General features: G+C 35.4%; 2 protein-coding genes across 2 annotated transcripts in view; one reads left to right on the forward strand and one right to left on the reverse strand.

Moving 5' to 3' along the window:
- The window catches only part of nudcd1 (NudC domain containing 1), a 32,384-nt gene extending 13,852 nt beyond the window's left edge, over positions 1 to 18,532 (reverse strand). The window contains exons 1-8 of the mRNA XM_079878011.1: positions 18,285 to 18,532; positions 17,797 to 17,951; positions 13,295 to 13,483; positions 12,921 to 13,110; positions 11,992 to 12,180; positions 3,756 to 3,963; positions 1,524 to 1,668; positions 330 to 455 (exon numbers count right to left, since the gene is read on the reverse strand). Coding sequence (XP_079734137.1) covers positions 330 to 455; positions 1,524 to 1,668; positions 3,756 to 3,963; positions 11,992 to 12,180; positions 12,921 to 13,110; positions 13,295 to 13,483; positions 17,797 to 17,951; positions 18,285 to 18,399 — 1,317 coding nt within the window. The 5' untranslated portion in view covers positions 18,400 to 18,532. The remainder of the gene's footprint in view (positions 1 to 329; positions 456 to 1,523; positions 1,669 to 3,755; positions 3,964 to 11,991; positions 12,181 to 12,920; positions 13,111 to 13,294; positions 13,484 to 17,796; positions 17,952 to 18,284) is intronic.
- A 1,823-nt stretch (positions 18,533 to 20,355) lies between these two features.
- The window catches only part of pkhd1l1.1 (PKHD1 like 1, tandem duplicate 1), a gene marked incomplete at its 5' end in the record, with an annotated part of 60,708 nt that continues 59,971 nt past the window's right edge, over positions 20,356 to 21,092 (forward strand). The window contains 3 exons of the mRNA XM_079879511.1: positions 20,356 to 20,422; positions 20,582 to 20,659; positions 20,777 to 20,921. Of these exons, the coding sequence (XP_079735637.1) occupies positions 20,356 to 20,422; positions 20,582 to 20,659; positions 20,777 to 20,921 (290 nt within the window). The remainder of the gene's footprint in view (positions 20,423 to 20,581; positions 20,660 to 20,776; positions 20,922 to 21,092) is intronic.

Genomic DNA, 21,092 nt, shown 5'->3' on the forward strand with positions numbered 1-21,092 from the left:
CCAAACATGGGTTGAAACAACCCAGCATTTTTTAAAGTGTGTGTTTTCTCTGGAAGCTCTGTGGTTTGACTCTCTGATTAGCGGAAATTTCTGTACAGCATCATGGGCAATGTAGTTTTTCACCATTAATTCACCTGTTAAAAACGATTATTTAAAAAAAAATACGTTGAAATAATGTGAACAGATAGATTCAGCAAAAGCCCATACCATCGAATGACAACCTCTAAACTCACAGTAGGCCTGTCTTTAAAAGTGTAAAAGTTATTTTTAATTTTTATTTTTCATCCGAAACCCGACTGTTGCACTCTATTGTATTTCTATGGCCTTACCACATGGGTGGGCTTCAGAGTGTCACCATCAAAGCGCATCAGTGTAGAGCTGTCCTCCGGAAACATGTCACAGTCCTCCAGGTCCTGAGCATTGCAAGGGGGCTTGTCCTTCTCTGGGTTTGGATTCTATGAAGTCAAATCAGAAACAAATACTAACATTTTTGAAACTTTTCCCAAAGCCTTCATGATTTATTTTCACTACTTTTCAAATATATTTTATGCATACATTTTATTGTTATTAAATCCTAAAAGGGTCATGACACTTGAAGTCATATTTGCCTTGATATTTTGACATATAATAGGTCCCATTAAAGCATTCTGCAAGTTTAATGGCTTAAAACGTCTTCCTCATTATAAACCAAGCATTTATTTAATCAAGCTCCAGAAACAGCTCGTTTTGATATTGGGTGACCTGTGACATCACACAGGAAAATAGATTTGCATATGACTGCCTCCAGAGCGAAACATTGACAAATACCTCATCACATACCAAATACCAGGCCCCGCCCACTGATATTCAGTAACTTAACGGTTGACGTTTGCTTATATTGATACTTTGCACGTGACGTCAGTTGTACTGGCTGGCGGGCAAGAACGTCATTCTCTAGCAACGAAAACCAGTAAACTAATCAAGGACCTTGCCAGTACGTTGCCAGTTTTAATATACAAAAGTTGGTGTTTTGAGGTGAACACAACATGCCAGATAGTTGTTGTGCGATTGGATGCACTAACCGCGTTTGTTGCCCGCCAGATATCACATGACTGCAAAGTATCAATTGGATGTTTTGTAAGTGATGGTTTTATATGGATAGTGTTTTCAAAACGCTTTCTCACATGCAACAGCAAGTGAGTGTTGATACTGTTTCCTATGCCATGGCGTTAGCCAGTCATAACAGTGGCAGTTTACTGGCAAGCCTTAAAGGAGCCGCCCCTTAAAAACGGGTGATTTCAGACAGAAGATCAGAATGAAGGTTGACACTTTTTTTTTTTTTTGCATATAATGTTTTTTGTGCAAAATACTTTATTAACATCATAACATTATAAGTGTACCTCGAGGAACAAATCAAAATAATAAAAAACCATGTCATGTCATGACCCCTTTAAACTATGAAAATCCACCATAAAACTATGAAATGATGATGAGCAATTTTGCCCCAATAAAATGTCTTTCAAAAGTTATTGAAAGAAACTGACCAGGTCTTCAGCAGTGAGATACGAGAGTTTCTGCTGGAGCTGCGATTTTTGTTCGTCATTCATTAGATACTCTCCTCTCCGGTTCCCCAGAACCACCTCGGACCAGAGTGGGCCTTCACTTCGCTTCTGTAGACTGACCTCCAAACTACACACACAAAAACTCCAAATAATTACAGATAAACATGATTGAACATCTTTTCATAGTGCATCACAAAAAACAACAAAGCAAAATTAAAACTTCTGGATGAAGTTTAAATGATTTCCTATTACATAGATGACTGAATAAAAACACATTTTGGTGTTGATAATTCAGTCATTCATTAAGGACTTGCTTTTCAATTTGAACTATTTAAATGCATCTGATAAAAATAATTCCTTTCATATATTCCATTATATTGTATATGCCTCAAACAAAGGCCGCTTTGGGTTCCCATACAAATGCAAATGACTTTTACATTGACTGTAAACACAACAGACAGAGAAAACATAAACGCACGTATAAACACTCAAAACAAAACCCAGACGGAGTCCTTCTCACACACTCAAGAGCACAAGAGGGGTCATCAGGGGCCTCTTATTAAAATCAAGGATCTGGAAACATAGACGAGAGGACAGAGAACAATGTGGAGGGGTTGTTTGTGTCTCCGGAGGAGGTGGTGAGTGAACGAGACGTGAGATGATGTTTATTAGAGAGAGGAAGACACAGCGGATGAAGGGACGGATGTGGAAATTCAAATCCGATGAACAACTAACGCTCTAATCGTGTTTTTGAGAAATGACTAGTTGTTAAAACCTTTCAATTCTTGATATGTGATGAATGTGTACGGAGGCACAGTGACAACTCACACCTCTCATAAACATTCACCAATGTGGGCGGTTGTTCTCCATATGCGTTGCTTCAGCTCAACATTTGCCAAAATCCTCTTGTGCATATCCACAATATATTTAGCCTTTGTCAAGACATAATGTGAAACTTCATAAGCTTTAGTAACATTTTTCAAGTTTGCCACTACTTTCTTTGTCCTTTATTCACCCTCAAGTCATTACGACCACTTTCTTTCTTCAGTGGAACACAATGGAAGATGCTTAGCAGAATGTCCAGGCTGTTCTTTTCCATATAGTGACCAGGGACTGTCCATCTCCAAATAAAGACATAAAAGTAGTCCATACGACATTAAGAATTTTGTCCAGTCGGTTAAGTAGTTCAGATTTTAAAATTTTTCCTGAAATAATATTTATCACAGAGACCCACAGATGACATGCAGAGGAAAAAACAAGATATTGCGGCCACAAATTAAGAATTTGTTTCCACTACTTATTTCATTTGTAAAATATAAGAACAACGTGGCCACGATTTACCTGAAATAAGGGAACCAATTAATAAAACATGGCCAAAATGTAACTAAAATGAGGAAACTTATTAATAAACACAGCCACAAATTAATAAATCATGGAAAGTAATTCTTAATTTGTTGCCACAATTTCTTGCATGCGTGAGCTTATATTAAATTATATTAGCTTATATTAAAAGGTTAGTTGACTCAAAAATGAAAATTCTGTCATAATTTACTCACCCTCATGTTGTTCCAAACCCATAAGACTTTCATTCATCTTTGAAACACAAATGAAGATATTTAATCTGAGAGATTTCTGTCTCTCCATTGACATGCTACACAACTACCACTTTGTCACTTCAAAAAGTTCACAAAGAGATCATAAAACGAATCCATGTGAAAATTCAATCTGTTCATCATATAAAGTGAAGCGACAAAGTGGTAGTTGCACGGACCGTCAATGGAGGGACAGAAATCTCTCAGATTTCATTAAAAATATTTTAATTTGTGTTTCAAAGACGAACCAAAGTCTTACAGGTTTGGAATGACATGAGGGTGAATAAATGATGACAGAATTTTCATTTTTGGGTAAACAAACCCACTTTATAATAAACTTTATATTATCCCCATTTTTTTTTTTTTATGCTTACTGATACTTCCAATACAATCACTTTTTGCAATTTTGTCAAAAGCTCATCTATGTTAGCTGACTATATAACATTATTGTGGATATGAGATTTGAGAGGTACAAAGGAATATTTCATTCTAAAGTTATTCTCGTCTGTTCCTAACACAAAACTTTTGAATGGCTTTAGAAGACCTGTCATTTTCTGGGTAAAAAAAAATATTTTAACAATCCAACAATTTGTTGTGCCAACTACTATCAGAATATTTCTACCTCTTATCATCTTGAATGGTCCAAGTGCTGGCCTCAGGATCTACAGGAGCAAACAGTTGCCCATCCAGCAGCGGTGCATAATCTCCTACTCTGACACGTAGAAAATCAACGGTGAGCTTGAAGTGGATGTCATCTTTGGTGGTGCCTTCAGGTAAACGCACACAGACGGTCACGTCCTCTTCTGTTTGCTGCCAGAAGTAGATGGGATCTGTGATAGGAACAATGGAAGTGACACATGATACAAAGCAGATGTTTATGGATGAATGCATAATTAAATTTCCCAGATACCTGGTAGACTTTCACATGATCTTTTGTTAAAACAGGTAAGAAACACTACAGACAAAGATTTTCTGAGTATATCTTGAAAACAACTTTGTAAGTGATAAAACAACAACTTTTAAAATACTGAGACTAAGCTGTATTTTGTTATGCGGTCTTGTCTGTTCAATTCCATTGTCTATTAAACATCATTTAACTATGGTGAACTATGTGATTGTGCGTAATACAAAGTATGAGTTCGGAGAATTCTAAGTCACTGTGACACTACTGCAAAAGATGACAAATAACACCTGTATATGCATGACATTCTGTGTCAATGTGTGACTTTATTTAGCAATGGAAGTAAGAACTCTGTGTGCCCTTTTGTTGAGAAAATCTAACATACTGTAATTGGAAGAAGCCTTTTCTACATGCTGTTGAGTTCTGATGATGTAGTGACTGTACAGCAACAAACACTTAAATATAAAGAACATAAGAATTCTTATCTTTGGATCGGATTTGGATCTGTAAGAGTAGGTCAAATGAGGTGGTGAAGCCTAGTAGTTAGAGCTCAAACCCCCAACTCAAGTTGCTCCTGGATGGACAGTGGTAATTGTGTACCAAAGGTCACTTCAGATAAAAGTATGAGCTAATTGACAAATTTGTAATTCGACACGCTGGATGAAAACCGAAGCAATTCTCGACAATTACATTTTCTGCTTTTCCAGAGTAGCCTAATAGCTGCAAGCAGAAATGACAAGAGACAAATACACCTGTGGCACAAAAACTGTAAAGTTAAGTAGATTTGTTTGGTTATGGCACCTCTGGTGGTGGGTTTATAAAGTGTATTATATGGTTTTTTAGGTAGTAGTAGTAGTTTATTTCAGGAATACATGGCCTCTCGGCCCATAGTTACAATAGCATGACTGATGCTCTTTTTTTCATTCCATGATATATGTACAATGCTAATCTCCATGCATGCTTTGACTCACAAACCTGTGACACATCAACACAAACATCACCAACAAGTGTGAGATCACTCAGATATTTCTTACGCAGATCCATATACAAAGAACAGTCATACAAAAAATGCTTCTCATCTTCAATCGCAGAGATATTAGTTAGTTTACAATAACTACAAATTCTTTCTGTCATTGGTGTATTACTCCATCTACCCGTTTCAATAGCCAAACAGTGTCCTGAGCATCTGAATAACAACAAAGATCGTAACAACTGTATGTTATATACAGATGCAATGTATCTCTCCTGTACCACCATTGATTTGCATTGTGAATATATATTCAACTTCTTATTATCTAAGACTGATGTGTACCATGCATTCTGTGCTCTAATCGTTGGTTCAGAATAGATGTAAATATTCTTGTATCACCTACACTTTGGGCCTCCCAAGCACTAGAGAAACCATTGAGATACAATAGAACTCGAATGCAGGTAAACCATGTTTTTCTACCTACTTCATCCAACTGAAAGAGCATATTATAACATTTTCTTGGATACCGGTAATTAGGCATGGACACTAATTTTATCCAATACATTATGCACCTTTTTATATAGGTAGTGGATAATGCAAATCTACCCAGGTCGCCCAAAACAGCTTCATTGCTCACACTCGAACTGATACATAAGAGTCTCTTACAGAAGGACAACTGAACATTCTCAATACATTCCATAGGCTCAAAGCCCCATATCTCAGATCCATAATACAAGATAGGTGCAACCATATGGTCGAACAACTACAGCGCTTGGTTACAGCTACATTTCTGCTTACGAACAAACCTTAATAAAGAAAGCATTGCCTTCTTTCCTTGGTTTGCTAAGTGTTGTCTGGTTTTCCACCATGCCAATTTTGGTGTAAACCACATACCCAGGTATTTATAAGCATTGACCACTTCAATCTGTTCCCCGGCAAAATACCATTTTTCGTTCTTATTTAAAACGCCCCCTCTTCTGAAAACCATAACTTTAGTTTTACTCAAATTCACTCTCATACCATATCTGTTACAGAATATTTCAAGCTGTTCAATTTCCTTCTGCAATCCACCAATTGTATCTGACACATTGGCCATATCATCAGCATACAACAAGGTCTGCACTTCTGTGATATTTTCAATCTGTAGTTATACCTTTACAGCTTTTCTTTATCATAGTTATATATTCGTTTAGGAAAAGAATAAACAAAAGAGGACTCACCATACAGCCCTGTCGTACACCAATGGTACATCCAAAATACTCAGTTAAACCATCAATTCCTTTCACACATGATTTAAGTTTAGAATACATAGATTTCAGTACACCAAAAACTTTTCCACCAATACCATTCCTAATGAGTGTAAAATACAAGAGATTATACTGGACACTATCAAAAGCTTTGGAGAAATCGATAATCGATTTTCTGAACGACTGACTGTAGGATAAAAATATTATCCATTGTGGAATAACCTGACCTATACGCTGATTTCACGCAGCCGTTATTTTGAAATCGAAAGCGAGGCTCCGGTGGGAAGAAAACCGGAAGTGTCGCCTTTAATCACAGGAGAGTCGTGAATGCGATGGCGTATTGTTGTGTTTAATAATGTTGTGTCAATTCTAAAACTGTACATACATTTCTTTTATACTTTAGACTATATACAGTGAAATTCATTTATAAATAAAATATTTTTTTTATATAATTCAGAAAGTAAAAAAAGAAGCAGGAATGAATACATATCCTATATTGGATATTAAGATCCAATAGTGTAAATCGCGGCAGCAGCTTCAAGTTGGTAGTCCAAAGGCATTGTTGTTTATCTTTACTTCCGGGGTTTTTCCCACCGGAGCCTCACTTTCGATTTCAAAATGGCGGCTGCGTGAAATCAGCGTATAGCTTGATTGTTCTTCATAAAACAAGTGAAAACTGTTAATCTTCTGTTCAAAATCTTTGTAAAAAAATTTTCCAAGTACATTAAGCAATGAGATTCCTCTGTAATTTTCAACATGGTTTCTATCACCACCTTTATATAATGGGCAAATCACGGCCTCACACCAAGTCTCAGGGAAGTCTCCTGTGTCTAATATTTTATTATATAGAGAAAGCATGATAGGACATAACGTGTGTGATGCTGCTTTCATCATCTCAATAATAATTCCATCTGGACCAGGGGCTTTTCCATTGCTCATAGACATAATAGTTTTAAGCATTTCATCATAGGTAATGTTGCTTTCCAGAACTTCAACTTGTTTAAAAGTTTCAACTTGATAAAAAGTTGAACTTTCATGAGTGTTTAAACAATTTACTACAACATTTTCAAAGTCTTTGTCCATATTAAATTTTGAATCGGACAATAACCTTGTGTAATATTCTAGCCACCTGTCGTCCTTGATATCATTTGCCTTTGTGTTACATTTTTCATGACTTTTGATTTTCTTCCACAACTGTTGTGTATTCATGTCATTCTGTAACACATTATCTAAAACATTAGAGTTGTACTGCTTTTTCTCACTATTACATAAGTTTTTAAAATGTTGCCTCTCAAGAACATAACTGTTCAAATTGCTCGCATTACCAGTTCTTCTGAATTGATTTAAAGCATTATTTTTTACAAGTTTTTGAGATGAACAGTCTTTATCCCACCACTTTGGTTGTTTAATTTTCGACGTAAATTTATTAATCAAAAATCTACCTGCTTCATGTAAACAATCTGTCAAAATCATAGCGGTTACATTAGTATTTTCTTCCACTGCGGTAAAAAAGTTATTAAAAAAGTTTTCATTCAATAAATAAGATCACCTTCAGTTCCCCATTTAAATCTTATCCAGGGTCTAGCGAGACTGTTATTCTTCATTTTAATCCTTGAATCAACCCTATTTACTCTCATATTATACAATAATGGAAAGTGATCAGAAATATCCACCTGTAGAATCTCAAAATCCCTGACATGTGCAAACAGTTCACTAGATATGATGAAATAATCAATCACACTGCATCCAGCTGCAGAGACAAATGTAACATCACCATCGATATCTTTTCCAACTCGCCCATTTACAAAATGTATATTTAAACTACGACACATATCCAAAAGACAACGACCAAAAGTATTAACAACCTTATCTTTTGATTTTCTATTCCATTTAAAATAATCATTTGTATAATATTATATATATATATTATATATTACATATTATTATATGGTTTTAACCAGTAGGTAGTGCTGCCAGCAAAGGTATTCTCAGGACAATACTTTAATTTAGCAAAGATGCATTGAACTGATCAAAAATGACATTAATAATGCAACAAAAAATAAATGCTGTTCTTTTGAACTTTCTACTCATCAAAATATATTAATATATTAATATATTCACAAAATATTAAGCAGCACAACTGTTTTCAACATTGATAATAATAATAAATGTTACTTGAGCACCAACTCAGCATATTAGAATGATATCTGAAGGAACAATTGACACTAATGGCATCTGAAAATTCAGCTTTGCCATCACTGGATTAAATGACATGGTAAAATGTATTCAAATAGAAAACCGTTGTTTTAAATAGTACTAATACTTCACAATATTAATGTTTGTACCGTATTTTTGATAAAAAATGCAGCCTTGAGAGAGATAAATGAGCATGAGAGAATATGGTTGCGTACATTTCTATTGATCACACTGGCATCCAGATGATGTAGTTGAGCACACTTAGCATTTTAAAGAGCAGATTCAGGTGTTTGGATCACAGTGATGGATTGATGCTGTACAGCCCCAGTAAAGTTTGCCAGATCATGTAAATCTGCAGCATTCTCTACAGCTGAAAGTAGCATTAAGAACAGACCTGCAACATGGGGATTCACACAATGCAAACTGCATTCGGCACAGATTTTTGGCCATGTTTCTCATTTTAACTAGTGAATCGGGTGATGGAATACAGCAAGTGCTAATATACAACACTATAAGCAGGCTAAAATTCATTCTAACTGAATTCCTCACAAAAGTTTGTGGTAGTTGATCTCTTAATCAGAAGTCAAAGGTAAAAAGAGAGGTGGATGAGGAAATAAGGGTCGGAGTCTCACCCACGCACAGTCTTAGATGTGCTGGCAAAACCTTATTACTGAAATTGGAACAATTTTCTCAAGCCATAATGCTGCTTTAGAGTGCGATGAGGACTGAGAGCAGCATGCTCATTATCTTCTTTTGTTGCAGGTCTAGTCAACTTGCGCCTCAACCAGATTCTTGCTGAGCAAAACAGGATAATGAAGAGAAGGGCAAAGATATTCTGTGACACTGCTAAATCACGCTGACTCCGTGTATAAAGGGGACATATCATGGTAAAAAGGATTTGAAATTTGAAAGGATTTGCTCTTTTTGAAATAAGAGTTTGATGTACTATGTAGACATGATGTAAAACTCCCCCCTAAATCCAAAAAGCAAAAATGGCTCGTTAAGAAATATTGGTTGTGACATCACAACCATAAACACATGTATCTGCCAACATGAGTATTTAGCAGCTTTTTTTACACCGATGACCTACAATGTAACCGCCAATGTCAGTAGATCTGCAAAAAGGTTATTCACTCACAATAGAGGTAAGTTATATAATGGAAGTCTAAAAGTACAGTAGCAAAAACAGTATAATCTTTATAATACTACAGAAATAGAAATTGCGAAAATGGTCATAGGAAATGTGATTATTGATTTAATTTAATTACTGACATAAGTGAACATTGAGGCTAAATATAAAGTACTGTAAAAATATGGTCCATTTATAGGGTGATGAGTCATGTCTGTTTGTCCATGTTTTCATGTCACCATGTGACCAGTGAAGGGGTTAATTAATCACAACAACAGTCATGTATAAAATAAAAGTCCTAATTCTAAGGGGTAAAGAGGGTGAAAATTACACTAACAAAAATTAAAGAGGGCCCATTTTTAGGAATAATAATAATAAAAAAAACATTCTGTCATCATTTACTCACCCCCATAACAATCCATGATTTTTTAAAGGAGAACTCGGCAACTCTAGCGAACTCTAGTCACTTCTTCGCTGATTTTCCCTTTTGTTGTCGCATGTTTTCCCCACGAGCTCCCCCTACAGCTGTGGGGGGGCGTATATTTCACAACACGGACGTAAAAAACTCACTTGCGGCGGCCTCCTCCCCCTCTCTACCGCTGCTCATGTGCGTTTGTTTTGATCGGAGCAAGCCAACTGAATCGTGTGGAGCTATGTCTACCGAGGTGGGTAATCTGGTAATACATCATACATGCGTGTGTGTTTATGTCGAATTGCCGTAAAGCAATTCGTGTTTCGCGCTCGCGCTCGTTCTCGTTCTCGCTTCTCACGAGACTTCCAATTTCTGTCTTACCGGGACGGCAGTCCCCAAGTTGCAAGGTTGGTTTTCCACCTGGGAACGCTGGGGGGAGCGGGGAAAGTCATCAATATCACCAGAATAGGTTGTTTAACCATCCAAATGATTTCTAGACAGTTTTATTAAGTTAAAAAAGTAAGTAATTTTTTAAGGTAAAAAATTCTCCTTTTTTTAAGAATAACTAAGGGGGGGGGGGGGGGGTTGCTTGCAATGTTTTAATTTGTGTTCCATGGATAAATGGAAAAGTGTGTGTGTGTGTGTGAGAGAGAGAGAGAGATTTAAATAATTATTAATATTTGCCAAAATCGTATAGATTTTGTCTAGTCCAAAAAGACTTCTAATTCAGACTACATTCTCCCCACCCTCTGATTACAGTGTTCACCGTATATATACTTAAATATATATACCCTAAAATCAACACACCATCAACAGAGTATTAATGTCTGGTGTGCGTGTGACCATTAATAGTCTTTTGTGGCTAAGGAAGGTCGACCTCTCTTTCTGAAACAAGCTAATGCACCTCCATGTTATCCACCTACCAATGGAGTCTCTCAAAACTCACAGCCTCTTAAAATGAGAGAGAGAAAGAGGAAGAGGATGAAGCGAGATCACTCCTTTATGTCACAGAAAAAAAAAGCTCAAAGGGAGCACAGGAAACAAATGGCCTTTTAAAAGTTCCCTCTCTCGCAGGTTTTCAGATGACTAATAATACAGGTGTTAGAGGGAAAAACAGGAAATGAGTGAAAGAGGACATTAAGATAATTACCTATCGATATGTTTGGAATTTTTGTTGTAAGCTTTTGGTGAATTCAATCATTGACTATTTTAGGTTTGCTAGAAAGGAAGAATTCAAACACACAAAAACTCTTGTTTTTTAAATGAGGAAATAAACAAATATTGGACCGGAAGGGACTCTACTGTCCAAGTCTGAGCACTACTAATGAAGCAATATTTGCAATTAGCACTCGCTGGCATAAAGAAAATGTCAAATGATAATGAAAACGAGGTGCTAGTTCATTCAAAATGCCAGACCAATTTCATCACAGAATATATAAATAAACATGAACTGCTTGTCATGGCAGTATTCAATATATGATATTGTAGCACGAAAACTTGCTATTTATTAAACCTCATTCTGTCACATAAAAAATAATTGAAATATATTTCGTTCCAATGCGTCATGCAGCTGCCCTATATTTACATAAAACAAATCGGCCTAATTTACATAAACTTTTCCCAAAATAGAAAAATAAACCAAACTGATGACCACTGCATTAGAGAAGCGCATGGTCCTCTCCAGTCCTCATCATGGTCTATTTGAGGAATTCTATTCGAATGATTCTTTCTGATGTTTCTATGGATACAAAAAGCCTCTGATTCTTGATTCTATGAAAGTGCACTACCTCAAGACTGCAGCACTTGAGAGTTTCTAGTTGGATTGGGGACTACTTCAAATGTCTTTTCTTCCAGGCTTTCAGGGTTCTGTCAAAGTGCAACCTAGAGCGGTGGTGAGACTGTACTTTCTAGAAGTTCCTGGGACTATTTCAGATTGTTTTGTCTATCTGAATGTAATGTTTATTCCAATATAACCTTCTGTTTTCCTGACAGTTGGTTCTCACCTGAGGTTTCTACCTCCATATTCTCAGCAGGTGGTTCTTCGAGCGGAAGTCCGTCCACCTCAGTAAAAGTGAATGGCTTCTCTGAGGCTACAACGACTCCTTTACCCTGAGGCTCCACTGCAGCATAGTGGGGGACAGACTTGCCCTTCATCATCCTCCTCTTCCTCATACCATACTTCCTCTCCTCACCTGTGAGAAAGAAAGCACTTTACTAGCTGTATTTTTCTACATTATATATTTTTCTTTCTTTATTTTTTCAGCACCTCCAACCCAAAATGATATCTTCAATTTATACAGCTAGCTAACAGCTCAAAAGTTTGAGGTCATTACGATTTTTTGAAAGGAATTAATACTTTTATTTAGCAAGGATGCATTAAATTGATCAAAAGTGACAGTGAAGACATTAATATATTTACTCTGAACTTTATATTCTTCAAAGAATTCTGGAAAAGAAAATGTATTGTGGTTTCCATAAAAAAATAAAATATTTTTTTTTTTTTACAATACTGATAATTATAAGAAATGTCTCTTGTCTTGATCACCAAATATCAGCACATTTCTGAAGGATCATGTGACTGAAGACTGGAGTAATCGCTGCTGAAAATTCAGCTTTGCATCACAGGAATAAATTACATAAATACTGTATATTCAAATAAAAAAAGTGTTATTTTAAATTGTAATATTATTTCACAATATTGCTGCATTTGTGATCATATCAATGCAGCCATGGTGAGAATAAGAGAATTACCAACCCCAAACCTTTGAATGGTAGTGTGTATTTCCCTATATACTGTCATTATATACAATGATGTCCAAAAAGGTCCTTGAAAATGCTTGAAATTTAAATGAACATAATGTTGGTAATAAAAAGTATCAAGTATATGCAGTTCCTGTTTATAAATTGAGCTGAACAGCAGGGAGACACTCACTCTCTTCCTCCCCAACAGAGTTGTCCACAGTGATCCACTCCAGTGAGATTGAGAAACCGCTGCCTTTGGTATTAGATGGATCTTTCTGGACTCTCAGAAGCAGCACTTCAATGGTATGAACATGAGAGCGCATGTGAGCCAGGCTGTGAACGATGATGAACGGCTCTCCTAGACGCTCACTGAACATCGGCTGGGAGTAAAAATAAAAAAAATAACAGTATACATGCAAAATATGTAAATGTGTAAAAAATGTCATGGGAAAATAGCAGATGAATTAAACTCTCAATCAATCTCAAACCAACAATTAAAAACGAATATTTTGATGAGTGAGAAATGTAACTGTTAAGTAAAAATACTGGTCGACTTTCCCCCACCTCCCATTTAAGATGTGAACTCTCTCCCCTCTTGCTGGTGCGCAAAAGAGTCAACTTTCCGGTTCCATCGGACAGTGCGGCCCAAGTCGCGGAGGTCAGGCTCAGGGAAGCACACAACTGCTCCCCCTCACACAAGCTTGGGTCCGATTCAAAAAGGAACATCTCACGAGGTTTGCCCAAGGCTGTGTCCTGGGAAAATAGTAGATGGACACCTGTCAATTATGCTGTCACTGAAAACCACACCTAAACCGTCTCTATACCATAGGGAACAGAAGTCTAAGGGCATTTTCAGACCTAAAATTGTTACAATGTTGCAATTTCTTTTGGGTTCGGTTCACTTTCACAAGGAAACATTTCTAAACGGACCGAAATTTAATGAAAGTCATATGCGAGTAAATTAGTCAGAGTTTGCCAGACCAAATTTCAGTTAGGCATTTCACTTCATCTGTGCTCCAGATTAACCCACGATTCATTTTGAGAGGCATTGACCACAGGCAAAAACCCTGCTTTTCACACAACTTACATAATTATTCATCATATTTTATGGCACAGCCTGGATTGCTTTCTCACCACAAGCGAACCGCTCCAGAGTTCATTTTCAAGCAGGCCGAGACTACCTTGTACGGGCGATCTCGGACCGATTTTGCCATGTTCATATATACACAACAAACTGAAATGGTTCCAAAACAAACACTCCAAACGAGCATTTTATAAAAAAAAAAAATGTAAAAAAAAACCCAATATGCATACATAAAAATATGAAGAAATGTAAAAAACAAACAAAAATAAATGAGTATTTATACTTTTATTTCCTTATTTATGTATAATTATATTTTTTCCACATTTATTTATTTGTACAAAGATATTATGAATAAATGTGGACATAAATACATATATACATAAATAAAAGTGGAAATAAATACATGTATAACTAAATAAATGAAAAAATAAATGTGAAAAATACAATTATACATAAAAAAGGAAATAAAAGTATAACTACTCATTTATTTTTGTTTTGTTTTCATTTCTTTGTATATTTATGTATTTTTAAAAAAGTATATTTATTTATGCATTTATTTATTTATTATTTTAGCAGCTTGGGAATTACATATGAAAACAGAAGCTTGTTTCTGCCATGGAATAAAACAATTTAAAAGATAATTTCGACTTTTAACTCACAATTGCGAGTTATAAAATCAGAATTGCAGTCAGAATTGCAAGAGAAAAAAAAGTCAGAATTGCCAGTAACAAAGTCAGAATTGTGAGATATAAACTCGTAATTCTGACAATTTTTTCTTGCAATTGCGAGTTTATATCTCACAATTCTAACTTTATAACTGCCAATTCTGAAAAAAGTCAGAATTGCAAGATAAAAAGAAAATTACCTTTTTTATTTTTTATTCTGTGGCAGAAACAAGCTTCCATACCTAAGTGGTATACATACACTAAAAGGGATATTTTTATATAGACATGATTAATCTGTGTATGTATTTTGGTGCACAATGCAAATGGAAATACATGCAATTGCAGTGAGGTAGGAACGTCAACGGATCAATCCGTAAAGGGAATGAATTTGAACTTTTCTGGTTATCAGTTCAGATGATTAAAACTAAACTAATAAAGCACTAAGCATAATAAAGCACAAGTTAACATAAATTCAACCCCTAATGTGAAAGAACTTGTTTTGTGTACCACGACGATCCACCATCTCACTACGATCATTTTCTTTACAAGGGCTTACTGAATCAACCTCTAGCCAAAAATCTTTTAAACAGCCAATGAAACTATTAAGAAGTAAAACTAATAAGTGTCATACATCCAAGTCTGCATGTTCCTGAACTTCAAAGGCAGCAATTTAAAAAGGATTACAATGAACTTAATAATCATCAATTACACTCTCTACAAGGTAGCTATTTTTCCAAAGAATTGGGCAGCAATTGGCCTTTGGTTGCCATGGAGCTTCAAACAGATCCATCTCAGTTTTCACTTCTTTCCCAGAGGTAAAATGCCCCTCTAGTACCTTTGAGAGAATACAAACAGTCCCCAAGGAGAGATAATTGCAGTATGTTAACTGTAATTATAGCGCAACTGGCATATTTCATAACGAGTAATTTCTTAACCCAGCATGTCAGTAGCAATAGTAGACATAAATTACATTCAAATCATTAGCATATGATTTAAAAATAGCTCAGAACAAAACATGCTGCATTTCATCTTATTCTGCATTTGTGAATGTTAACTTAAGCAACTGTTTGATTCCTTCGAGAAAGTAATGCATCTGAAATCAAACTCCTTAAAATTCAAATTCAAACACTAAAAAACAGAAAATCATTTTAAATAATACAAGTAAATTTAGGCATGACAACAGGAACATGAATTGCACATTTAACAGTCTTAATAAATTAGTTTTTAAAGATAATGTTTTTAGGAGAAGGTAAGCTAAAACAGATTTAAATGAACATGCACAATTAAATATCCAATACCAAAAATAAATGTGGAAATACTGTACCTCACATCCCTAGATTGTCATTACACTGTGAGCACTATAAACTGCTTTCTATTATTTATAAGATGACTGTGGTTTTAAAAGCAAATTAATAAAATAATGAACAAGATAATAAGCAAGTAAGGTAAGCTCAAGATTTGATCATAACTTCTATACCCTGACACAACTATAAACCATGAATGCCCTCTGCTGGTAGAATAAAAAAATAGAAAGTCTAAAACTACATGCTGGATGTTTCTCAATCAGCAGGCTGCATTGAGGTTTTGCATTTCTGAGGTTTGTAGGCTAAAGTCCTCCTTAGCATTAAATGCTAGAATGATACAACCCTTCAAGTTAAGACATACTAGGACGCAGCCTTCCAATTGAGAAGGACCCGCTGTATCCCCTGGTTCAAAACATATAGAACTGTAAACATACTTACATACTTCTATATGTTATATTTCCACTGTAGAACTGTGTTTGTCAACCTTTTAACTCAAAAGTCGCCCATTTTCAACACAATAATAGAAGGCCCTCCATATTGGCTAAGATTTTTCACCTTGTACCTCTGCTGTAATTATGACCGCATTGCTTGTTTTCAAACTTCTTTATTAACAGAAACTGGGAGTGTTGATATTAAAGGGGTCCTATAATGCTTTTCCACTTTATTTAGTGTGTAATTTAGCTGTTTGAGCATAAAAAAGATGTGCAAGGTTACAAAGCTCCACTCCAAAGGGAGATATTTTACATGACAAGAATCCACTTTCCAAGAACTACAACGAACGACTCGTTTGGACCTCAACACGTTTTTTCTAGATCTTATGAAGTCATAATGTTACTCATTTAAATAATCCACGCCCACAGAATACACAAAAAAGGGGACGAGGCCTGGTGGAGCTGCATTAGAGAAGACAAGACAGTGTTGTCGCTATGTCAAAGAGACACTGTTTTTTTTCCCCACCCCTTTTCCAAAACTCATTTGTTTGACCTTCCTATGGCTGACGAACTTTAGAGTGGTTAAAATGTATTTTAAACACTTTTCCTCAACATTATAACCCCAATGTTTATCTGTGCGCTGCACATTTAATGGAGAATGGCTTGATTTCTGTTGCTTTTGTAAGCTCTTGCTTTTTTTGTATGACGGTTCACCGCTCCTTAGGAAAATTAAACATGGTTTTGTGATCTATTACTGTTTGTATTACCTTAGTTTTCCGACAAATATCACAATTAAATGGTGGATAACATTGTATATAAAATGTATAAGAAAATTACAAAAAAAACATACCACTCTGAAACGTCCTAGGAAATCCGTGCTTGCAAAGTCTGTGCATAAAGTCTGTTCTGCACGATCTTCTTGTTTGTTAACATTGTCAGGGTCTGAATCGTGCTCGGATTCGATTGAAATTGACACCATCCTTATTCATATTTCCACTAGAGAAGAACTCGCAGTTATGGAGGTGGGACATTTCCCCAACACGCGCTAAGCGGTGGCAATCACAACACACTATTCCAGCTAACCAATCACAGCGCATTTCATATATAGGAAGGAGGGGCTTCATCAAAATCGGTGTGTTGCCGTGTTCGAACCAGATTGGGTAGAGAGGTGCAGTTATAATGTAAAATATATGGAAAATAATGTGTTTTTTGAACAATCAAGCATGAAAACATATTCTAGTACACCCCAAAAACTAAATCAAATCTTCGTAAAAGGGCATAATAGGACCCCCTTAATAGAATTAAACATAATTCATTCTGTAATACTAGGCTATAAGATACAAGATTGTGATGTTTTTCAATAAAAATAAGTTGTTGAGGGGGATATATATATATATATATATATATATATATATATATATATAATTACATAATTTGAAGTCCAGTGGCAACCTTGGAAGTTTGCGGAGTACCTATTTACCTGTTTAGTACAGTAGCTATGTGCTCCACGGTGGAAATATAAGTTCTTCAAAATATGTGGCCCTTATACTCCATATTTCAGAAATGAAATTAAGAGACTCACCAATGTGACTGTTAGATTGAGAACCCGGCCCTTGCTGTCAACAAAGTAGACGCTGTCTTCGTACCAGGGATCTATATGAAGGTAGTTGTACATACCAAATGCTCTCACATGGTCCAGGGTGTACTGACTGTCTTTCAGTTTAACCTCAGCCACAGCTGAAAGAAAGAAACGCATAACTGATGCAGCAGACTTGGAAAAGGCATCCTAAACCAAATATGTTGTCATGTGCCCTAAACACAGCTTTGGACTAACTTTAAGATCATAACAAAGATGCACACATTTGGCAGTTCATAAAGAGCACTGCACATGTTGTAGTAGAGCTGCATTATCTGAATGTGGTTTATAAGGACTGTTTTAATGACAATACAGCTCACAGTGCGGTTAACTAAAGCCTTTTGGTATATGTCACGCTGCATTGAAGCAACACATAAACACTTATACAATTAATAAAATCAGACTATAACAGGTCAAATAAATGTTTTTCTCACCTGCATCAAGTTCTACATTGTAAGTAGGAATAGAGTCCAGTGAAAGCCTGTAACTTTCAAAACTGGGATCCAGCAACTCTCTGTTTACCTTCAATGAGCAATTCGGTGAAGCCATATTTCTAAAAAATTATATTCCAAAGAACCAATACATTCAGTTCGAGGACAAATGTCTTTAATAAAACCAAAATCTAACGTTGCTAGTAACAGGAAATAAGCTTTTACTGTAATGCACACGCTAAAACCCGGACAAGTTTTCAGACGGACCGACCGCACGGGATTCTGGGAAATTGAGTCTCTGTAGGTTTCGTTTTAAGGGCCTACATAAATAATCAATTATAATCAATTATTATTGAAATATATTTGTTTACATTTTATTTTTCATTTGTTTACATCTAAAAAGATGTGACTGCTAACTTTTGTTATATAACTCTAGTTTAAACAGTCTAAAATAGTATTTTTCTTTTTCAATTAAAGACAGTTTGTTTTATTTTGTACACTTGTATACACAGCTGGAATGTGTAAATATGTTATGCAAATAATCAGGCTGTTTTTAGGATTTGCATTTGCATTTCTTAAGCATGAGTTTTTTTTTTTTTTTTTTTTTATAATATTTCCCGAATAAATGTTCATAATATTCATCATCACTTAGCCTATAGGCTATTTGGTGGATGTGAGTATACCATAATCTGTGTTAATGACAGGTATTGTAATTGAACTTGAAAGTCATTCGTCAGCACTACAAACAAGTGTGTGAATGTTTTTATCTAACTAACTTTAATTTTAATTATTTAATTATTTAGTTGATACAATTTCCCTGGAGATGAAAACCATTGCATGCTTCACTATTCAAATTTGGCCTGTCATGCAAACAAACAAAAAAAGAAATTGTAGGCTATGTACAGTAATATGCTACAACAAAGATGAATAGAGATCACACTTGGATTTAACAGCACAACACACTGCTGTTAAATTATAAATTATCCTAAAACCTGTTCATCAGGACATGATCATCTTAAAATCACCTGAAATCATCATTTTATGGGCTGTTCTTTTGTTTCATTGATACTGACACACATTTTGCTCAAGCGTATAGCCAATGATTTATCACTGAATAAGTACAAGAATTCTCCTTGTAAATCTTCTTTATTTCATCTTGTTTTAGGTCATTCAAATGGATTACATCTAAGGGACATTAAATAGTCTATTCAGATTTAGTCACCATTTGAATATAAAATTAATGTTGACATTACTGCACAAAGGTCAGTGAGTTTTAAATAAGCATTGTTATCTGTGAGGTTTTTTGGTGTTTGTTAAGGTACACTGAGAAAGAATAAATGTCTAGCTTGTAGAATGACAGCAATGTTCGTGATCACCTGAGACACAAAGGAGAAGCAAATTTCTTCTTGCCTGTGGGCTGGTAGGCTATAAAAAGAGAGAGCTCCTCTTAACAAATGAGCCACTGCTGTTTGGATTTCCCAAGAGTGCGTGCTTTAACAGGTATGTGAGTCTTAATTGTGTAAGTGTGAATTTTCCACATTTCTTTCATTTTTAATATAGCCTATATATATATAGTATTATATTATATATTATATTATATGGAACATGTATATATCATTACACAAAAAATACTAGCCTACAACTTACATAAAAATATCATTACATATCATATAAATTACTTTTCTAAATATCCAACACTTATTTCCTGTTGTCACCTTCAAGAATAATCATAGGCCTACTATTTTAACTATTTTTTTTTTTACAAATATTTGTTTATCTTTAATTATATATAGCCTAGGTGTATAGTCACGGTGTATTTAAAAAAAAAAATGATGTAGGCTATTATAGGCTATTCGCGTTATATTGAATAGGCTATAGCCTGAATACTGAATAGTAGGCTATACTGTCTGTTCAGCATTGTTTTCAGACGAACATGTTAAAATATGTTTTGTAATAGAAATAGAAATAGAGATGAAAAGTGTAGGCTAAACACAAATGGTATGTGTATATTGTTTTTGCAGAAGGGATACAGTAACTGCAGGCGCTTTGTTTTGAAGCGCGCGAGTCTGTCAGGATGAGGCACGTGCTACGGGAGCTTCACCTGCCACTCACAGTTTGTATTTTACTGTGGAGTTCCGCAGGTACGCGCTGGATTTATCTTCCACTTTTATTGTTGTTTACCTCAGTCATTCTGAACGTTTTGCTTAATTTCATATCATTGTTGTCATCCTAAAAGCTTCACAGACATTTATACATTAAATGAATAGATTTTAGTAGCCTATTAATCTCCATCCTGACAGGAGCGCAACGTGTCAACAAAGTGACCCCAAAAATCGGAAGCCTCAATGGCGGCACGAGACTGACCATAGAGGGGCAAGGTATTAAATAAATAATCAATATGCTTTTAAATTAATCCCAAATTTCAGATTTTGCACATGTTGGCTGTTGGCTACTGCGGTTTAAAGTCTCTTATAGCGTTTTTTCCCTCCACTCAGGTTTTGCTCAAGCCAATCAGTTCAATCTCAATGCCAATGACCCAAACTTCGGCAACAGTGTGACGCTGGTGTCCCGAACCAGATCTGTTCCCTGTGATGTCGAGAAAGACTCCAGTCACTCCAATCAGATCATGTGTTATACAAGGTAAGCAGTGAATCAGATAACCTAAATATAGTCTTCTTTTATCTTGATTAGTCATGGCATTGTATTAAGTAGATTTCTTTTACATACTCAAATGTGAAAATCATATAGATAAGGGATCAGGAATATGAGGAATGTACATTTTGACTTATTTCTAAAACTTAGGAGAAATTA

This window comes from Squalius cephalus (assembly GCF_949319135.1).
Source record: "Squalius cephalus genome assembly, chromosome: 8".
Classification (NCBI taxonomy): Eukaryota; Metazoa; Chordata; class Actinopteri; order Cypriniformes; family Leuciscidae; genus Squalius; species Squalius cephalus.